This window comes from Oncorhynchus keta, chromosome 22, assembly GCF_023373465.1.
Source record: "Oncorhynchus keta strain PuntledgeMale-10-30-2019 chromosome 22, Oket_V2, whole genome shotgun sequence".
Lineage (NCBI taxonomy): Eukaryota > Metazoa > Chordata > Actinopteri > Salmoniformes > Salmonidae > Oncorhynchus > Oncorhynchus keta.
The window spans coordinates 7,076,512-7,098,772 of record NC_068442.1 but is presented as its reverse complement, the minus strand read 5'-3'; the positions used below and the strand labels follow the sequence as shown (position 1 = coordinate 7,098,772).

The 22,261-nt window shown below is 44.2% G+C and overlaps 1 protein-coding gene across 1 annotated transcript in view; it reads left to right on the top strand.

The window, feature by feature from the left end:
* The window catches only part of LOC118400816 (receptor-type tyrosine-protein phosphatase beta-like), a 42,586-nt gene that overhangs the window by 6,014 nt on the left and 14,311 nt on the right, over positions 1-22,261 (top strand). The window contains exons 7-19 of the mRNA XM_052474732.1: positions 1,691-1,951; positions 3,875-4,141; positions 16,570-16,833; positions 16,951-17,214; positions 17,673-17,797; positions 18,029-18,167; positions 18,401-18,673; positions 19,026-19,167; positions 19,279-19,415; positions 19,673-19,936; positions 20,457-20,723; positions 20,979-21,278; positions 21,929-22,207. Coding sequence (XP_052330692.1) covers positions 1,691-1,951; positions 3,875-4,141; positions 16,570-16,833; positions 16,951-17,214; positions 17,673-17,797; positions 18,029-18,167; positions 18,401-18,673; positions 19,026-19,167; positions 19,279-19,415; positions 19,673-19,936; positions 20,457-20,723; positions 20,979-21,278; positions 21,929-22,207 — 2,982 coding nt within the window. The remainder of the gene's footprint in view (positions 1-1,690; positions 1,952-3,874; positions 4,142-16,569; positions 16,834-16,950; positions 17,215-17,672; positions 17,798-18,028; positions 18,168-18,400; positions 18,674-19,025; positions 19,168-19,278; positions 19,416-19,672; positions 19,937-20,456; positions 20,724-20,978; positions 21,279-21,928; positions 22,208-22,261) is intronic.

Here is a 22,261-nt window from a genome sequence, read left to right as displayed (position 1 = left end):
GGACCATGATAGGTCCTTAGTGATGTGAACACTGAGGAACTTGAATCTGTCTACCCTCGTGGCGGATGTGTTGTTGCCTACCCTCACCACCTGGGGGCGGCCTATCAGGAAGTCCAGGATCCAGTTGCAGAGGGAGGTGTTCAGTCCCAGGGTCCTTGGCTTAGTGATGAGCTTGGAGGGCACTATGGTGTTGAACTCTGAGCTGTAGTCAATGAACAGTATTCTCACGTACGTGTTCCTTTTGTCCAGGTGGGAAAGGGCAGTGGTGCTCTCACGCATGGTTCAGTGTTGCTTCCCTCGAAGCGAGCATGTAAGGCATTTAGCTCGTCTGGTTGGCTCGCGTCACTGGGAAGCTCTTGGCCGGGTTTCCCTTTGAGAGGGAGAGCTTTGTATGCATTCCTGTGTGTGGAGTAAAGGATCTACAGTTTTTTTCCCCTCTAGTTGCACATTGACATGCTGGTAGAAATTAGGTAAAACAGATGTCAGTTTTCCTGCATTAAAATCACCAGCCACTAAAAGCGCCACCTCTGGATGAGCATTTTCTTGTTTGTTTATGGCCTTATACAGCTCGTTGAATGTGGTCTTACTGCCAGCATCGGTTTGTGGTGATAAATAGACCGCTATGAAAAATACAGATTTTTGGTAACTAGTATAGTCTACAGCTTATCATGATTCTAACTCAGGCGAGCAGAACCTCAAGACTTCTTTAACATTAGAGATTGACAAAGAGACACACACACCGCCCCCCGGATCTTACCGGACTCTGCCGTTCTGTCCTGCCGATGCATATAAAAACAGCTAGATGTATGTTATCCATGTCCTTGTTCAGCCATCACCACGAGAAGCATAGATAACAGTTCTTAATGTCCCATTGATAGGATAGTCTTGAACGGAGCTCATCCAGTTTATTCTCCAGGGATTGCACATTCACCAATAGAACAGAGGGTAAAGGCAATTTATTCACTCACTGCCGTAGTCTCATCAAGGCACCCGCGCGCCGGCCTCTATAGCGTCGTTTTCTCATGTTTCGGGGAGTGTCGGGGATTTGGGCCTGGTCCGGGATAATCAATGTCTTTCGCCTTCGACTCATTGAAGTAGAAGTTGAAAGCCTTCCCAGGACATCTAGTGGATGGCCTTCCGAGAAGAGTGCAGGCTGTTATAGGAGCAAAGGGTGGACCAACTCCACATTAATGCTCATGATGTTAGAATGAGTTGTTCGACGAGCAGGTGTCCACATACTTTTGATCATGTAGTGACGCTGTTCTAATGTCCAGAAGCTATTTTTGGACATAGGAAACAATGGCGGAAAGTTAAGATTAGCACCAAAAAATACACAAAAAAGCACAATTGGTCAGGAGCCCTTAAACCGTCCGCTTTCCAAAGCAGCGCCAATCTTGCTGGTTCCCCTGCTGGGTGTTAACCCAATGTTGTTATGGGTTGTATGTTGTCAAGAGCATTTAAGATGTCTATTTAAATTGCCATGGCTTCTGAATTTTTCATTTTTGTTTTGATTACCCCTCCTCCTTTGCCCTCTCTCTCTTTACTCATTCACATAATATTCCTCTGCCCCCCTCTCTCTTTACTCATTCATATAATATTCCTCTGCCCCCCTCTCTCTTTACTCATTCACATAATATTCCTCTGCCCCCCCTCTCTTTACTCAATTACTCCTTCTCCCCCTTTCTCTCAGCCCCTCAGCCTGTCCAGCAGCTGATGGTCCGTCACGGTGATGAGACGTCTCTGAGCGTGCTGTGGTCTCGCCCCGCGGGGGTGTGGGACGGGTACACCGTAGTCTTGAGACAGGGGGACACTGTTGTGTCACAGAGGACACTGTCCCGTGACGCCAGGGAGTGTACATTCAACGTCCTCATGCCCGGACGCCAGTACGCCATCGCCGTCACGACCAACAGTGGGGGCCTAAACAGCTCGGCTTCAGTGATTGGACGAACCAGTGAGTCAAGGTTCCAAAGGGAGATGGATTTCACCTTTCTTTTCCCAATGTGTTTGTTCTAGACACGACACTAGAACATTGTTCCTTACAGGTTTTGCAGTCATATAACAGAATTGTTGTTGTTGTCATATAATAATGAGCTTCTCTCCATTGGCAGAACTGCTTCTTTATGATCTCACTATGATTTCAAAGTCTTTCTATGACAGGGTTCAACACCTGGCGGCCTGGTGATTTGATTTGGGCCCCCCAAGTTTTCTGAGAAAAAAAAAACATTTACATTTTTTGGACATAAAATACTAAAAACAAAAGCAAATCAGCTCCAAGTGATTTTAATTTTGAAAATATTTTCCAAAGTATTCCCACGCATAAGAGAGAGATACTGTTAATGTGATTGTATACAAATGTCAGCAAGGTTTGAAGTGATTCTGTTTTGGTCTAATATTATATCTGTTTGGGCTTCTTGCGGTCAATTTGCAGTCTACAAATTCTTTGTAATTATGTTAAGTTATTATGTTATGTTATGTTTGGGGCGGCAGGGTAGCCTAGTGGGAAGAGCGTTGGACTAGTAACCGAAAGGTTGCAAGTTCAAATTGCCGAGCTGACAAGGTACAAATCTGTCGTTCTGCCCCTGAACAGGCAGTTAACCCACTGTTCCTAGGCCGTCATTGAAATTAAGAATTTGTTCTTAACTGACTTGCCTAAATAAATAAAGGTAAATGTTCTGGCCCCCTGAGTACCGCCCAAGAAAAACAATTGTCCCGCTGCTGAATCAACACTGATCAAAAATATAAACGCAATGTTCTATCTCCTTTAGTGAGCATTTCTCCTTTGCCAAGATAATCCATCCACCTGACAGGTGTGGCATTTCAAGAAGCTGATTAAACGGCATGATCATTACACAGGTACACCTTGTGCTGGGGACAATAAAAGACCACTCTAAAATCTGCAGTTTTGTCACACGATGCCACAGATGTCTCATGTTTTGAGGGAGCGTGCAAAGAGCTGTTGCCAGATAATTGCATGTTTGTTTTTTGACCATAAGCCGCCTCCAACATTGTTTTAGAGAATTAGGCAGTACGTCCAACAAGCCTTACAACTGCAGACCACATGTAGCCATGTCAGGCCAAGACATCCGGCTCCTTCACCTGTGGGATCGTCTGAGACCAGCCACCCGGACAGCTGATGAAACTCTGGGTTTGCACAACCGAAGAATTTCTCCGCAAATTGCCAGATACCGTCTCAGGGAAGCTCACCTACGTGAATCCCAGTTTCAACTGTACCGGGCAGATGGCAGACAGCGTGTATGGCATTATGTAGGCGAGCGGTTTGCTGATGTCAACGTTGAGAACAAAGTGCCCCATGGTGGGGTTATGGTATGGGCAGGCAAACTAACACAATTGCATTTTATCGATGGCAATTTGAATGGACAGAGATACCCGGACGAGATCCTCAGGGCCATTGTTGTGCCATTCAGCCGCCGCCATCACCTCATGTTTGGGATGCTCTGGATCGACGTGTACAACAGCATGTTCCAGCTCCTTCAAATATCCAGAAACTTTGCATAGCCATTGAAGAGGAATGGGACAACATTCAAAAGGCCACAATCAACAGCCTGATCAACTCTATGCAAAGGAGATGTTTCATGCTACATGAGGTAAATGATCACACCAGATACTGACTGGTTTTCTGATCAACGCCCCTACCTATGTTTTGTTTTAAGGTATCCGTGACCAACTGATTAGGGCCTAGTGAATGTACTTCAATTGACTGATTTCCTTATATGACCTGTAACTGTTTATATTTTTGTTCAGTGTAGTTGATGATCTCTGCTCTATGGTCTCAACTATGGTCTACATTTCTCTCTATGGTCTCTGTTAATGTCTCACACCTTTGAAGTTCCTCTCTCTCTGTGTCTCCTCTCAGCCCCGGCGCAGGTGACCAGTCTGCGTGTGACCAACGGTGGCAGCACAGACAGCCTCCAAACCCAGTGGGAGCGGGCGGCCGGCGAGCTGGACTCGTACCGTGTGCTGCTTATCCACGACAGCAGTGTGATCAAGAACGAGAGCACCCCGGCCCACACCACGGCCTACAGCTTCCTGGCGCTGAAGCCTGGAGCCCTCTACAGGGTGGTGGTCACCACTGCCAGGGCCGGACAAGCCTCCAGACAGAGCGTGGCAGAGGGAAGAACAGGTAGACAACACTATGATCACTGAAAGATGTAGCCTACTTTAAATGTATAATGTTAAAATAGATCAATTAGAAGATAATGTTTAGCTAGCACACATGGATATGAATTCCGATAAAAGCGCTCACAGTTTTAACTGTCTTTGTGTGACAAACACCTGTACTAGTTTATGCAAAATAATGTCAGATAATGTCTTCTATTTCGGGGATTGCCAGGATATTATTCAGAACTTTCTTAGCTCTTATCTGATGTGACAGGAATTTTCCTGGAATTTCCAGGATATCCGACTATGCAACAAACATGTCAAGGATTTCCTTTCAAAGACTTCCCTTCATGGAGGGAAAAGGATTGGGGTCTACAGTATTTTGTACGGTTGAATCCCAGCTATCTTAAATCTGAGAACGTTTTCATTCAAAGATGGCGGGGGAAACAGCCCCACTGGCCACCCCACCACCGTTGTTATTGTTGCTGAGTTGAAGAGCGTCGCGCAGCATGGTAAAATATGCAGTACATATTGTGCTCTTCTATTGTGCGTCCGAGGGGAAAAAACAGAGTTTTTGTAGTGCCTTCTCAATCAATCAATCAAATGCATTTATAAAGCCCTTTTTACATCAGCCGATGTCACAAAGTGCTATACAGAAACTCAGCCTAAAACCTCAAACGGCAAGAAATGAGGATGTAGAAGCACGGTGGCTAGGAACAACTCCCTAGAAAGGCAGAAAACTAGGAAGAAACCTAGAGAGGAACCAGGCTCTGAGAGGTGGCCAGTCCTCTTCTGGCCGTGCCGGGTGGAGATTATAACAGTACATGGCCAAGATGTTCAAATGTTCATAGATGACCAGCATGGTCAAATAATAATAATCACAGTGGTTGGGCAACAGGTCAGCACCTCAGGAGTAAATGTTACTTGCTTTTCATAGTCGATCATTCAGAGTTTGAGACAACGGGTGCGGTAGAGAGAGAGTGCCGAAAACAGCAGGTCCGTGACAAGGCAGCACGTCCGGTGAACAGGTCAGGGTTCCTTAGCCGCAGGCAGAACAGTCTCTGTAGTTCCCTGGGCTGTTGCTGTGGAAACAGCTCTTTCTGAACTGCCAGCTACTTGAGATGAACATACGAGCCAGATACAAAGTCATAAAGCTTCTGCAGGAGAGCAAAAAAGTTAACTGCCTCAGGCACTGATTTTACAGCATCGACAAGAACCAAATTCAAACAATGTGCATTACAGTGCACATAAAATGCAAATCTTACACTGTTTTTAATCTGTGTAGACACACCAGAATGCTTTCCGCTCATGACGGATGCACTGTCATAGCCTTGCCCCACACAATTATTTCTGTAGTCCAGACTATGTTTTTCAAGGCAATCAATTATCATTTTTGTGAGACCTGCTGCATCTAAGCTTTCAGCTGACTGAAAGTGTAAAAAGCTTTCGTGGATGGCCCCGTTGTAATAGTACCTCACAACTAAAGACATTTGTTATTTTTTCTTTAAATCTTTCGTTTCATCTGCAACTACAACTCATCCAGAACGCCGCAGCCCGTCTGGTGTTCAACCTTCCCAAGTTCTCTCACGTCACCCCGCTCCTCCGCTCTCTCCACTGGCTTCCAGTTGAAGCTCGCATCCGCTACAAGACCATGGTGCTTGCCTACGGAGCTGTGAGGGGAACGGCACCTCAGTACCTCCAGGCTCTGATCAGGCCCTACACCCAAACAAGGGCACTGCGTTCATCCACCTCTGGCCTGCTCGCCTCCCTACCACTGAGGAAGTACAGTTCCCGCTCAGCCCAGTCAAAACTGTTCGCTGCTCTGGCTCCCCAATGGTGGAACACACTCCCTCACGACGCCAGGACAGCGGAGTCAATCACCACCTTCCGGAGACACCTGAAACCCCACCTCTTTAAGGAATACCTAGGATAGGATAAAGTAATCCTTCTCACCCCCCCCCCCTTAAAAGATTTAGATGCACTATTGTAAAGTGGCTGTTCCACTGGATGTCATAAGGTGAATGCACCAATTTGTAAGTCGCTCTGGATAAGAGCGTCTGCTAAATGACTTAAATGTAAATGTAAATGTAAATTACACTAAAAACTTAACTTTCTTTTACTTCTCTCATTATTTCACTTTGTACCATCTCAAGAACTTCATTTTGGATTTGGTGGCTTGTGTACTTACCATTGCCACATGCATTCATCCTTTTCTCTATGAGCTTTGCTATTTTTTCTAAGATTGTCAAAATATTACCCTCGTGAGAGTCATCCGACTCTCGATGACCTCTCTGCGCTATATTTTGAGTGCCAGTAAATAGGAGCACATGTGCCATTGTTTTAATGTAAGTACACTTTTCCTCCACTCTCATTTTTGACATCTAACATTGATGAGTTGCTGTCAATAGCCCTTTGATGCTGATTCCAAGCATACATAGCATTAATATGATGCTCTGCCTTTGAATGGAGGTTCAAACCAGAATCTTTAAACGCCGCCATTTTCCAGTTACAAAACCCTGACTGTGATGTGAAGGCAGATTAAGGTGTATTGGGCAGAGGAAAATGCCTACAGGTGAAACAATAAATCGAATCTTGAATTACAGAATATCCAAGGCATGAATTGTCCTTATACCAGGAACTGTTGAAAGCCCTTTTCCTAGAACCATGCTGAGTTCTGGGAAATGTTTTCAAACATGGCTGTACAGGACCATCTTCTCTGGATCTTGAAATGTCTGAAATACACATAAAAGAATGTGTCATATCTCTATGGAAATGTATAATTAAGTATAATTAAGCTAACTAAAATGTGTAGTAATTAAGCTAACTAAAATGTGTAGTTTAAAGTATTGGCCTGGCCTCCCATTGTGTCCTTTTGGAACAGAAGTCTGATATCTCTCCCTTTCTTTTCATGTTTAATTGACCCTATGCAAAATTAAGACCGTCTAGTGTTACATACAAGCATCCAATTACCCACATTTTAGTCCAATCTCAATCTTAATTACAAATCCCCATTATCATAACTGTGCCTTAAATCAACTACCAGTCTAAGTTACTAGTTAGATCATAGCTACCCCTACTCTGCAGTAAGTAATTTAGCTAGCTATAATTTCTTACACCTTTACGATTGCAAACAGGCTATCTGCAAATTGTGGTAATGTTGAGTAACGTTAACAGATTGATAATAACAATTGTTCGTTTTGAGTTCAAGTACGGTAATCTAACTGAATTAATGGATTTTTTTTGCTGAATGTTAACTTGCTGAACACTGACAGCTGTAGCCTACTAGTTACCCCACATTAGCTAAACATGTGTATACTGTAACTTACGACACTGCACTGTATATGCGTGTATTACTAGCACATATGTAAACATAATGTTAGGCTGAATTGGGAACCGATCTCTCTTATCTGATTAACTGTCTGTTAATGGAGCCAAATGTCTGACGTTAACTTACACAGTGACTCAACTTTCACGAAAGTTGTTCAGGAAACCTAAACCCGATGCTAAACCTTAAAACTTCCTTCAAAGATGATGTTTTCACCAATCGCGAAAAGAGCTCGTGGAGCTGCTCTTTATTGTACTATCGCAAACAGACGTGTGTTTCACCATTAAGGATTCCAGCTCTAAATGAAAATAATATACAATGGAATATGAGGCCTATATAAATTCAGCCACAACTTTGTTCCATCACAAAACCTGAGCGCAACCTGTCCGGTGAAGTTCATTAAGAATATTACATGTAACAAACAGTTACATGACCTACAGCATGGACAAGCAAGTTAATGTTTCCTGACATTTTCGGGCTACTAAACAACTATGGATTTATTTACCACAAGTCGCAAAGACAACAGAAACTCCCTCCACTATTCCAAAATCATTAAATAATCTATGCTTAGTCTAATACAGTGACAATACCAAAAACTATTTAGTCCAATCAAAGTAAGCTAAAATGATGTGGCTGTTCATGGTTCTGATTCGTGTGTGTGTGTGTGTGTGCAAGTAGAAAAAAAAACATTTTAACTCACCATACTTGTAGAGAAACACCAATGCGATCCACCTCTTTCATGTTGACAAAACGGTCTATGACAGTCATACAGTACACACTTTTATTTGTATTGTTGTCCTAGGCTAAAATAGCTGCTCGCTAGCCTAACTTCCTTTCATGGGCAAAGTTTGCTAGTTAACATTAGCCTTCTACATCTAGCTACATATTTCACTTCCATCCTCTCAGTCCAGTGGCACAATGTATGGATTTATGGTTGGATCAGAATTGCCATGATAATCATTGGCCAGTACGGCAAGGCATCCAAGGCTAATTTAAGAAAGGGGAAATTGTATCTAGCTAGCTAGCTAGCCACCGGATGACACAAACAACACGAGATGCAAATATTCAAGTTGTTTCTGTCATCTCTTGATGCGATGTGCCAAATCCACAGTGCCTTCCCTTGACACTTTTGTTTTGGTGCGCCAGGACCATTCACAGTTGAGCTCACTCAGTTTAGCTATAATTTGGCTATTATTTTATACTTTCTTTTTTTATCAAGGGAGGCTAAATGCTCGCTGGTTTCCCTTGCATTCAATCCTAAGAGCGGCAACAATGTCATACTCTTTATGACCAGACAGCATCAGATAAATGGCCTACACATACAGAGGTGAGATACATTCAGCCTCTTGCGATTTGAAGTACAATTATTAAGAAAACACAGAGAGATGAAAGACTTTTTATTTTTTTCATTGTTACATTTTTTTTAAATGGCTTCCCTTGGTAGGCTGCTAGAATATCTGTCTTCTAGATCTTGTATCCCTCGTAGATCTCTTTTAGTGGATCTTACTTGTAGATCTTGAAGCTTATTCCAGCTTTACCATATTCCTTTAATTTCTCCTCTCCTTTCCTGATACTCTTGCGTGTCATCTCTAATGTGTTGTGTTTTCTTCCAAAATATCTGGGCAATTCGGTTCAAATCCTGTCGTGGAGAATTGTAACAAAATTGAACACTTACAAGAACTTGTGAATTCAATAAAGGCTTTTAATACAAAATATCAGAAGCCGAGCTGGTCCGCGGAACAACTCCCTTCCCTAAGCTCTGGCTCTGTATTTATACACATACAACATATGAGTTCATCCCACATGCAAATGAAGTTACTTCCCTCAGTCCATCTGCCACCATTATATCCCAATCTGTGCATCCTGCTTGTTCACGCCCAATAACACCCATATCTGCTTTCAGTTAAGTTATAATAGTGGCAGGACGTCTTCATGTCCCAAAAATAATACATGCCTATCTTATGCTATGGGCCCCTTATGTTTAGCCTGGTGTGTTCTTTGGTATGTCTGTCCTTTTTAGGGCTAGTAAACTGTGTCTAGTAGACTATGTGTCTCTCTCTCTTCTCCTGTGGTCTGATGTACATCTTTGCTTGACAGTATTATGTTTGTCCCTATATGTACCGTTTGCTCCCACGATCCCTGTAACACAAACACAGCAGTTCACTTGAGTTACATTTGAGTAATTAAGCAGATGCTCTAATACAGAGCTATGTATAGTAGTGAGTGCATAAATGTTCATACTGGGCCCCCGTGGGACTCAAACCCACAACCCTGGCGTTGCAAGGGCCATGCGCTACCTACTGAGTTGCACGGGATCAGGTCTAGGACACAATCTAAGCCAATCTAATGCTATGAGCCTGGTTAGTGAGGCTATATCATATCTATCAAACTTAAGAGATATTCAACAGATCAGGTTCGTGGTGAAATGACTCCATGAAGCCTGATTCAACACTCACCAATCAGAGACAGACTCATCAGTACTCTCTGTATCTGCCCACTCCTCGGAGTCTGAATCCTCTGATGTCTGTTGTCTCGCCCTCCTCATTGCCTCACTCTCTCCTATTCTCTTCTCTGTCCGTTTCATTTGCTCTCGCCTCTCTCTTTCTTTCTTCTCTTGCTCCTTTCTCATTTTTTCTTGCTTCTCTTTTTCTTTCCTCTCCTGCTTATTTTTTATATTCTCTTCTTTTTCCTTCAGTTTTAGTTTAAGCTCTCTATTTTTCTCCTCCTGCTTTTGTACCTTTTTCTCAACTTTTTCTTTCTTTTTCTCAGCTGCAGCTAACCTTTTCTCCGCTTTTTCGTTATCCTTCTCCTCTTTTTTCAGGCGATTCTTCTCATCTTGTTCTCTTTTTTTCTCAGCTTCAGCTAACTTTTTCTCCACTTTTTCGTTATCCTTCTCCTCTTTTTTCAGGCGCTTCTTCTCATCTTGTTCTCTTTTTTTCTCAGCTTCAGCTAACCTTTTCTCCACTTTTTCGTTATCCTTCTCCTCTTTTTTCAGGCGCTTCTTCTCATCTTGTTCTCTTTTTTTCTCAGCTTCAGCTAACTTTTTCTCCACTTTTTTGTTATCCTTCTCCTCTTTTTTCAGGCGCTTCTTCTCATCTTGTTCTCTTTTTTTCTCAGCTTCAGCCAACCTCTTTTCCCCCTTTTCTTCTTCCTTCTTCTCCATCTCCAGGTTATTTATCCTCTCCTGTTCTTTCTTTTTCTCTTCCTCAAGTCTAGATTTCTCCACCTTTTCTTTTTCCTTCCTTTCCTTCTCCCAAATTCTTGCCATCTCTTTTTCTTTCTTTTTCTCTGCTTCCAATCTCAGTTTCTCCTCTGTTTCGTCCTCCTTCTTCTTGTTCTTTATTCTCTTCTTTTCTTCCTCAAACCTAAGATTCTCTTCCAGTTCTTGTGCCTTCATCTCTTTCGCAAGGATCTTCAGCCTCTCTTTTTCTTTCTGTTTCTCTTCTTCCCATTTAAATTTCTCCTCCTTTTCTTTTTCTTTCCTCTCCTTCTCCAGGTTCTTAATCCTCTCTTTCTCTTTCTTTTTTTCTTCTTCCAACCTGACTTTTTCTTCCTTTTCTTTTTCTTTCATCTCCTTCTCCAGGTTCTTAATCCTCTCTTTCTCTTTCTTTTTTTCTTCTTCCAACCTGACTTTTTCTTCCTTTTCTTTTTCTTTCATCTCCTTCTCCAGGTTCTTAATCCTCTCTTTCTCTTTCTTTTTTTCTTCTTCCAACCTGACTTTTTCTTCCTTTTCTTTTTCTTTCATCTCCTTCTCCAGGTTCTTAATCCTCTCTTTCTCTTTCTTTTTTTCTTCCTCCAACCAGAGTTTATCCTCCTTGTCTTTTTCCTTCCTCAACTTCTCCAGGGTCTTCATCCTCTCTTTTCCTTTCTTTAGCTCTTCATCAAATGTCTCTGCCAATCTTAAGTCCCTCTCAGCCTTTTCTTTTTTAATTTCATCTAGACATTTCTGGCTCTCTTTCATCTGTCCTATCAGCTTGTTCTCCTCCTGTTCTGCCCTCTTTTCCTGATCCCCAATACACTGTTCCTTCTTCGTCAATTGCTCCTCACCGTTACCTGCTTTCTCTTTCTGACCTACATTCTGCATCTTCATCCATTTTCTCTCCATCTCTTTTTCCACAGCTTCAAGTATCTCAATCCGATCCAACTCCCTCTCATTTTCTATTGCCTTCATCATCTCTATCATGTCCTGCTCCGTCTTCTGTATTATATTTGCTGGAGACTTCCTCTGCAACTTCTTCCATTTTCTCTCCATCTCTTTTTCCACCACCACAAGTATCTCCGCCCGATCCTTCTCCCTCTCCTCTTCCATTGTCTTCATCATCTCCTCAATCTCCTTCTCCTGTCTCAAAGCTGGGTCTGAGGATGCGTCTGTGTATAGCCCCTCGAGAATAGCAGGTGGCAACGGCAGAGGGCGTTTGGGAGGAGAGAGATCAGGAAACCAATGTGTTATAGGCATGGGAGGATCAACCAGTGGGGGTAGGACAGGAGAGCGTCCGTGGAGTCTCTGTTCAGCTGGGAGGACACCTGAGCTGCCTGTCAGAGACACACTCTGGTAGTACTGATGCCGTCCTGACGTAGGCTGGCCAGCGGGGGGCACTGGAATGGGGAATTCCCAAGAAGGTTTCATGTAGGTTGAGGAGTCACCCACACCATTCATTTTCTGTCGCATAAGAAACAGAGCGATATTAGGTAGTTATAGCATGTGCATCTTTGTTAAATGGCATAGAATTAACCGTATACTTGTTCAAGCTACATTACATACATTCAACCAATTAAACAAGACAGGATATATACTGCAGCTATAATATCGTGGAATTAAGACAAATATCTGCAGGGCTTTTCTTCCGGCTCCATTGAACTTTCTCAATGTTAAACTTAATTTAGACCCTCATACCAGGCCACTAGGTGCTCAAATGGGGCGCTCTTATGTCTGAAGTCATGTCCTCTCACCTCCTCAAGCAGCTCTCCCAGTCTCCTCATCTCTGCCCAGAGTGCCTTGGTCTCCACGTCTACCTTCTCCTCCAGCCCTCTGACGACCACACAGAGTTCCTGGTTGTCCTTAGCCTGCTTCCATTTGCTATACTGAAGCATCTCCTCATGCTTCTGCTGTTTCTTCTGGATCTTTTTCAGCTGAGCCATCATGGCTTCCCGGTCACTCTTCATGACTTTGATGGCCTCCCCAATCAGAGTCACCTTCTCTCTGAGGAGACCCACTTTCTGAGACTTGGTGGGCTGCCTCTGAACAAGACGAATGTATGAAAGTAGATGACCATGTTCAAAAATAAAAGACAAAAAACATGTTTTAGTACCAAATATTTTAACATAAAATGACATAGCAATGACGAAGTTTAAACTTAGAAAATTGAGAAATAGCAATTCATTGAACATCAAATAAGTTACATGAAAAAGGAAGCTCCCACTTACAGTAAGGAGTTGTACTCTCTTTGGACCAGGCAAACAGAAACAGTCCATGATGACTGTCTTGTATGTGGACAACTTGATGGAACAAAACAAAGCAATCAATGCAATATAGCCTGAATCATTCAGGATATTTTCTTAGCTTAGACTTGACAATTATTAGACATATTAAATTGGTATATATCTTATTCGAGAGACGGTACATACTTATTTGAGAGATGAAATGGCCAATAATTCACACATTTCACAGTTCATTTGGGATCATCCGTATGCTTCAAGTCCTTTCTTTATGAGTAGCCTTATCGGTTTGCACTCCAACACAAAGGTTAGAACATACGACGAGAATTGGAATGCAATTATGACATCATTTTTATTATGATGCTGAATACGGGGTTTTGAAAGCGATAGTTTTAATGAAAACGCATCCCCCTTAGAATTAGAATGTTCATTATAATTCTATGTACATACCTCATTATGGCATCACAGCAATTAATAGGCAGCATCATGCCATAATCAATAAAATGGCACCCAATTTAGACCAATAGTATGTGAATTTCACATACAATAATATTATAATGGCCAGATTATGCCCTCCTGTACTGTCGGTCCACATAGATGTAGGCTAGGCCTGAACAATGATATAGGCCTACACCTCACAATAATGTAATAATACTTTTTCTTTCCGCTTGTGTTTTGCATTTATATTGCTGTGTGTATTTTCTGTAATGTACAGTGCATTCGGAAAGTATTCAGAACCCTGGACTTTTCCCACATTTTGTTACAATACAGCCTAGTTTTAAATTGATTAAATTGTTTCCCCCCTAGTCAATCTACACACAATATCCCAGAATGACAAAGCAAAAACAGTTTTTTAGAAATGTTTGGAAATGTATAAAAAAAAAACTTTAATATCACATTTACATAAGTATTCCGACCCTTTACTCAGTACTTTGTTGAAGCACCTTTGACAGCGATTACAGCCTTGAGTCTTCTTGGGTATGACGCTACAAGTTTGGAACACCTGTATTTGAGGAGTTTCTCCCATTCTTCTCTGCAGATCATCTCAAGCTCTGTCAGGTTGGATGGGGAGCATCGCTGCACAGCTATTTTCAGGTCTCTCCAGAGATGTTTAGAACGAGTTCAAGTCCGGGCTCTGGCTGGGACACTCAAGGACATTCAGAGACTTGTCCCGAAGCCACTCCTACGTTGTCTTGGCTGTGTGCTTAGGGTCGTTGTCCTGGTTGGAAGGTGAACCTTTGCCCCAGTCTGAGGTCCTGAGCGCTCTGGAGCAGGTTTTCATCAAGGGTCTCTTTTTACTTTGCTCCGTTCGTCTTTCCCTTGATCCTGACGAGTCTCCCAGTCCCTGCCACTGAAAAACATCCTCACAGCCACCACCATGCTTCACCGTAGGGATGGTGCCAGGTTTCCTCCAGACGTGATGCTTAGCATTCAGGCCAAAGAGTTGAATCTTGGTTTCATCAGACCAGAGAATCTTGTTTCTCATGGTCTGAGAGTCTTTAGGTGCCTTTTGGCAAACTCCAAGCGGGCTGTCATGTGCCTTTTACTGAGGAGTGGCTTCAGTCTGGCCATTCTACCATAAAGGCCAGATTGGTGGAGTGCTGCGGAGATGTTGTCCTTCTGGAACGTTCTGCCATCTCTACAGAGGAACTCTGGATCTCTGTCAGAGTGACCATCGGGTTCTTGGTCACCTCACCTTCTCCCCCGATTGTTCAGTTTGGCCAGGCGGCCAACTCTAGGAAGAGTCTTGGTTCCAAACTTCTTCCATTTAAAAATGATGGAGGCCACTGTGTTCTTGGGGACCTTCAAAGCTGCAGAAATGTTTTGGTACCCTTCCCCAGGTCTGTGCCTCGACACAATCCTGTCTCGACCTCATGGCCTGGTTTTTGCTCTGACATGCACTGCCTTCTGTGGGACCTTATAAAGACAGGTGTCCAATCAAGTGGATTTACTACAGGTGGACTCTAATCAAGTTGTAGAAACATCTCAAGGATGATCAATGGAAACAGGATGCTCGATTCTTATAGCAAAGTGTCTGAATACTTATTTAAATAAAGGTATTTCTGTTACATTTTTTAATCTTGTTTTCACTTTGTCATTATGGGGTATTGTGTGTAGTAGATTGATGAGGCAAAACAAATATTTAATCTATTTTAGAATAAGGTTTGTAACGTGACAAAATGTGTAAAAAGTCAAGGGGCCTGGATACTTTCTGTAATTCAGGGATTATCTGTAAAAGAGACCTGGGTCTCAGTATGAATCCCTGATAAAATAAAGGTTCAATATTAAAATCATTTAAAAAAAATATGTATCTGTAGCCTATTAGTGCAGTCACATTCCATTCAAGACACTCTCTCTTTCTTCACCATGTATTTATTGAATAACTTTCATATGAATGGCTCATAAATGGCTCAAGCTTGTTGGGTCAACAAGTTATTCAATAAATAAATGGCGAAGAAAGAGAGAGTGTCTTGAATGGAATGTGACATTGACAGTTTTATCTCAATCTCTTCATTCAAAGATCAATCATGGACGCTCTTACTGACAGTTGTGGCTGCTTTGCGTGATGTATTGTTGTCTCTACCTTCTTGCCCTTTGTGCTGTTGTCTGTGCCCAATAATGTTTGTACCATGTTTTGTGCTACTACCCTGTATCAGGTATGAAGGTAAAACCCAGATGCAGACAACATTGAACTAACAATGGTTTAATAGTCCAACCGGGGCAGGCAATAGACAGGTCAAGGCAGGCAGGGGTCAGTAAACCAGAGGTGGGGCAACGGTACCGGACAGCAGGCAGGCTCAGGTTCAGGGTAGGCAGGGGTCAGTAAACCAGAGGTGGGGCAACAGTACCGGACGGCAGGCAGGCTCAGGGTAGGCAGAGGTCAACAATCCAGAGGTGGGGCAAAGGTATAGGTCGGCAGGCAGGCAGAGTGGTCAGGCAGGCGGGTTCAGAGACAGGACAGGTAAGGTTCAAAACCAGGAGGGTGAGAAAAAGAGAGACTGGCAACAGACAAACAGAGATCACAGGTATAAATACACTGGGGATAATGGGGAAGATGGGCGACACCTGTCGGGGGGTGGAGCCAATCACAAAGACAGGTGAAACAGATCAGGGTGTGACACCATGTTGTGTTGCTAGCATGTTGTTGTCATGTGTTGCTACCATGCTGTGTTGTCATGTGTTGCTGCCTTGCTATGTTATTGTCTGGTGTCTCTCTTTATGTAGTGTTGTCTCTCTTTTTGTGATGTGTGTTTTGTCCCATATTTATATATTTTACATTTTTTAATTTTTAATCCCAGACCCCATCCCCGCAGGAGGCCTTTTGGCTTTTGGTAGGCCTTCATTGTAAATAAGAATTTGTTCTCAACTGACTTGCCTAGTTAAATAAAGGTTAAATAAAGTTTAAATAAAAAATTGAACACACAACCAAGTTACTGTTTTAATGTTGCTTGTAAGAGATGTTCTTACATATCCCACATTATTATTGAGAAAAAACAAAACAAGAATTCAAATAAAAAAGAGTTGTTTTTAAGTCCTTACAATACAAAAACGTTACAAAACAAGTTTTTATTTTTATTTGTTTAACTATATATTTTGATTCATACAGCCTTCACAGCTGCAAATATGAACAGACAGTGATTCACAGAATGGCTGAATCAGTCTCTCTCTCTCCCCATCCCCCCTTCCAGTCCCTGCTGCCATAGGCGAGGTGACAGTCAGTAACAACGGTCGTATGGACTTCCTCAGTGTGTCGTGGCGACCAGCCCAAGGTGACGTGGATAGTTACCTGGTCACCCTGAAGGACCGCGAGAGGACCGTCCACACCCTGGCCGTGTCCAAGTCCAGCCCTGAGTGTGTGTTCAAGTCCCTGGTGTCTGGACGGCTCTATAACATCTCCATTGTCTCCCGCAGTGGAGTCTACGAAAACCACACCATCGTGCAGGAACGCACACGTAGGTCTACCGCGTCTACCTGTTTGTCTGTCTGAAATACTTCTCGTCTGCTTGCTTTGCTGTTCTATTCAATTCAAGTGTTCTTCAATTCTATTCTATTATTTTCCTCTTTCCCAGAGCCCTCTAGTGTCCAGAACCCCACAGCGATCCACTCGGCCAGGGATGACTACCTGAAGGTGTACTGGCGCCATGCGGCAGGGGACTTTGACTACTACCAGGTGGTCATCAAGCACAACAACATCTTCCACCAGAACAAGACAGTTATGAAGAGCCAGAACGAATGTGTGTTCCAAGGCCTGGTGCCCGGGAGACTCTACACTGTCATCGTCAGCACCTGGAGCGGGAAGTATGAGACCAGCGTGTCCACGGACGGAAGGACCTGTGAGTGATACAAATAGTATAATATGTTCTATCTCTTATTTTATTTTTTATTTTTTATATATTTTTTACTAGGCAAGTCAGTTAAGAACAAATTCTTATTTACAATGACGGCCTAGGAACAGTGGGTTAACTGCCTGTTCAGGGGCAGAACGACAGATTTGTACCTTGTCAGCTCGGGGGTTTGAACTTGCAACTTTCTGGTTAATAGTCCAACGCTCTAACCACTAGGCTACGCTATGTGCATAGCATAGTGGTGTTTGTAATAATAATTAAGCTAGTTACACTCATAGCTGTCTAATTTTGGTGAAACAGTTTCCTTGAGCATGCTTATTTGAAACCTGCCTCTCGCCACCCTCTGTCCCTTTGTATATGTTGTACGTTGTTTGTATGCTGCAAAATGCATTGCCTCTGAGAACATCACAGTTGATCTATTTCAATCTCGAATCTGTCTGTGACAGTCCCTGCGGCGGTGAGATCACTAGCTCTGGCTGGGCGGGGCACGGAGGACCTTCGTGTCGCCTGGCTGGCTGCTCTGGGGGATGTGGATCACTACGAGGTGCAGCTCCTCTTCAACGACATGAAGGTTAGTCCTCCTGGTCCAGTCTACAGAAGTACCTGGTTAGTCTGTCTTCATGTTTAGAGGACTTTTATGACCTTCATTCTGTTCTTATATTTTCTCCCTGCTTTATTTCTATTTATCTTACCGATTTTAATTATGTAAAGTGACTTTGGGTGTTTCTAAAAAAAATAGTATAGTCATTTAATATAGCAGAATGTATTAATAAGGAATGTTTTATATTTTATTATTATGAAGGTGTTCCCGCCCATCACCCTGGGCAGCAGCGCGGGGGCGTGTGTCCTGTCCTCCCTCACCCCGGGACGCCTCTATAAGATCCACGTTTCCACCTTCAGCGGACCCAACCAGAGGGCCCAGTTCATAGAGGGCAGGACAGGTGAAACCTTTGTTTGTTTTCTTTCAAAATGCTTGTGTTTGATTTGTTAGCACGTTTGGGACTACTCCATTGGTTGATTTGAGTTCGCAAAACGGGATACAGCAAAATGTCACAGAATCGAAAACAAATCGACCACAAGCAAAAGTTAAACTGACAACAGTTTAACTTCCACCCCCTTTCTCCCTCTCCTGGTTCTTCTGTCTCCTTCTCGTCTTTTCTCCCCCTGCTTGCAGTTCCCAGCAAGGTCAAGAACATCCACGTGAGCAACAATGGGCAGAGCAACAGCCTGCAGATCAGCTGGACCCCGGGGCAGGGTGACGTGGACAGCTACTCTGTGTCGTTGTCACTGGACGGGCCAGAGGGACGCATGCTGGAGACGCGACCCGTACCCAAACACCCAAATCAGCTGGGATTCAACTCCCTGCAGCCTGGACAGCTGTACAGTGTGACTGTAAGGTCTATCAGTGGTATACTGTTGAACAACAACACGGCCAGCGGACGCACCGGTGAGGAGGCTGCATAAGGACTCATAACACATTCTTTACTCGTACACTGCATTCATAAGCAGTGCATTAGCATTTCACACTGTATATTTGGGTGTTTTGGTGGTGGACTGGGAAGGAAGAGTGATCTCTCTCACTGGTTCTTGGCTATCTACAATTTAAAATCAGTCCATTTGACTGAACTGATTGGTTCTGCTTTTTTTTTTTTTACCCTTTAATCGGCTGTTGATTGGTCAACAGCGATGCCTATGTGCAATTTGTATCCCTTAGGAAATAAGTGATCTGACCTCAATGGGACTACCTGGTTAAATAAAGGTCAAAGCAATCAAATCGAAACTGTCCCCTCTCTCCTCAGTCCCCTCTGCAGTGACGGGCCTGCAGGCTGACAACAGACACACCACCTGCAGTATTCAGGTGAGCTGGCAGGAGGCCCGGGGAGTGGCGGACGGCTACAGCCTGCAGCTGCTGGACGACAGGGGACACCTGGTCACCAACAGGTATTATTATTTGTGTATTCTACTGGCATTCTTGTATTTATTCTATGAACCACTCCAATTGTATTGAATTGAGTGGAATGGAATAGAATTGAATTGAATTAAATTGTACAGCTCCCAGGCCTCCTCTGGGTCCACTCCACTCCAGCACCACTTCGACGGCCTCACCCCGGGGAAGAGGTACCACGTCCTGGTCCACACCACCAGCGGAGGGGTCCGCAGTGAAGGGGTCACCGCTGAAGCACGCACGCGTAAGACTGCATAGATTTATTCACCAAGTCCCTTGAAAACAATGTCCAGTGGTATTATGTGCAGTACAGAAGTGCTCAACCCTAATCCTGGAGAGCCATATGTTATTTTCTAGGAAGTTGTTCCTTCTCACTGTGCTTCCTTCTCACTTGCTCTTCGGGGTCTAGGTCAGGTTCTGGTAAAGCACATTGTAACAACTGATGATGAGAGAGGGTTTTGATAAATGTGATTTAAATTTGATTGAATAATTCATCCCCAGGTCCGGCGGCGGTTAGCGACCTCTCCATCCAGGCCAACAGCAGCAGCAGCCTGTCCTTCCACTGGTCTCCCCCAGAGGGAGAGTTGGAAGGTTACGACCTCTACCTGTACAATGGAGACGACACCCTGTACGACCGGCGCAGCGGCCAGCCTAACACGCTGCAGGTCTCCTTCCAGGGCCTGAGGCCTGGTGCCCCCTACAGGATGGTGGTGTTAACACGCAGCGGAGAGCAGACCAATGACTCAGCTATCTGGGCCAGGACTGGTGAGAGAGCTACATATGTAGGATCTTAATTTGACCAGCATTGTCGCAGCAAATTAATCCTGCAGCAACAGTATTTGAACGTTTAGTCCATTCACACTTTTCCAACAATTTTATGTTGCTTGATCGGTGGTTAGTCTATTAGCTGGCCAAAATTAGGCTGTATGAAAAGTGGAATCCTGTTAATATAACTGTGTGTTAGTGTGGGTTTTCAGTGAATTTATGTAAATCCTGCAGCGCAGGAAAAATCTCAGCAATGACAGGGTGATCAAATTAAAATCTAACATCTGTGCTCTCTAGTGCTGAGGAGGGGTACTGACGGTCTAGGGTATGATAAAGACAAATTCTTACTTGAGATAAGATGTGAGTTTCACATCACGTGATGGCACATACATAAGGTGTTTCTTTAACATAAACTATGTGGTAAACAAACAACTAGGTGCTAACTGTATCCGTCACGCTCACTGACATTACATCATGACTTGACATCTGATTTTTTTCCACTCCTCCTCGTCCTCCTCAGTCCCAGCTGCAGTGACGTCTCTGCAGGCCCGAAGTCATCCCCAGGCGGAGGAGCTCCGGGTGTCGTGGGAGCGTGCAGAGGGGGAGCTGAGCGGCTACCTGCTGTCTGTCTACAACGCAGATGGCTCCCAGCAGGCAGAGGAGGCTCTAGGGCCCGACGCCACGGAGTATGCCGTCCCCACACTGATCCCCGGGCGCCTCTACCATGCTGTCATCCTCACCCGCAGTGGAGAGCTCACAAACAGGGCCACCACTCAGGGCAGGACCGGTGAGTCCTCTCTTACTAGATGATTGTCAATGAGTGTTGACATGGTGTTGAGGGGGAATTAGTTGAGTCAGTAAAGAGAACATATGGATGTACAGTAGAAGGAGCAGCTTTCTTGAGGGCTGTCTTGATATGTGTTGATGTTTAACAACACAATTGCCATATATTTTACACTAAAATCTGTTTTTATTGTATAGTATTTGCTTGGATGGTCATCAAATTGCTTATCTTTGCGTTGTTATCTTCTCTTCTCTTCAGCCCCCAGACCCCCAACCTCTGTGTCATTCGGCGGGGTCACCAACACTTCCCTGGAACTGACCTGGAGTGGTCCTGCAGGCAGCGACTACGACGACTTTGACCTGCAGTGGGAACCGCGGGACCACCTGTCTGTGTTCAACCCCTACCACACCCGGACCTCCGGCAGCCGCATCCTTAAGGGCCTGTACCCCGGACGCTTGTACAACTTCAGCCTGCGTACTGTCAGTGGGGCTGTTGGTGGTGTTGGTGAGGATGGGAGCCCTGCCTACAGCCTGCCCATCCACAAGAGCATCCGAACCAGTAGGTGGCGCTATACTGTACACTGTTTGGTTGCAAGTATTGCAAGACTAAGAAGATGTCGAGTCGTTGCTTGGCTAGAACAAACTCCTGTGCACACTACAGACACGGATAAAAGCAGGTGCCAAATGTTTCACCGGATGTATAAGCATCATCAAATATGGAGAGAAAGTGCAGTGGCCGATATTGGGAGAATATTGAACGAGATGGAATTGAGGGGACATTCTGCTCATTTTCTCACAAAAGAAAAGCCCAATCTCAAAACAGTTTTATGTTCCCAAAACTAGAATCTGTTACGGACAGAGTGCACAATGTTTTGTAGACTCGACCCTTTGTTAAGGTTTTGAACAATTGTGTTGTTTACAAGGAGTGCAAGGGCGAATTGAGTTATTGCACACGCGCACTTTACTGAGAAAGTGTTCCCTAGCGGAAATCTCGCTAGCTCATGCTAGCTCATGCTTGGCTCTGCCCACCTCCTTGCTTTTTTTCTGCCCACTACGTTTCATTTACTCCCATTGAAAACGGCACAGATTAACTATCTTGAGTTAGTTATAAATATCTTTGACCCATTTGACATCTGTAGTAGAGAGACTATAGTTTTTTGGACCCCTGTTTTTACCTCTGACGCCCTCTACAATTTATCCCCTCCATAGAGCCAGAGCGTGTTCAGTACCTACACTGCCGCCCCCAGAACTCCACCTCCATCTCCTGCTCCTGGGGCCCACCGGAGGCCGACTGTGACTCCTACACCATTGAGTGCCTCCACCAGGACTCCCGCACCCTGGTGTACTCCCGGCGTACAGGCCGCGACAGCACCCTCTACCACATCACCCAGCTGGAGCCGCACAAACGCTACACCGTCTCCATCAAGGCTATCTCCGACAGCATGACCAGCGAAGCCGCTGAGGATAGCGTGGTCACCATGATCGACCGTGAGTGCCAAAGGGGTTGTGTTTGTGGTCACAGTGACTGTGTGATGATGACCA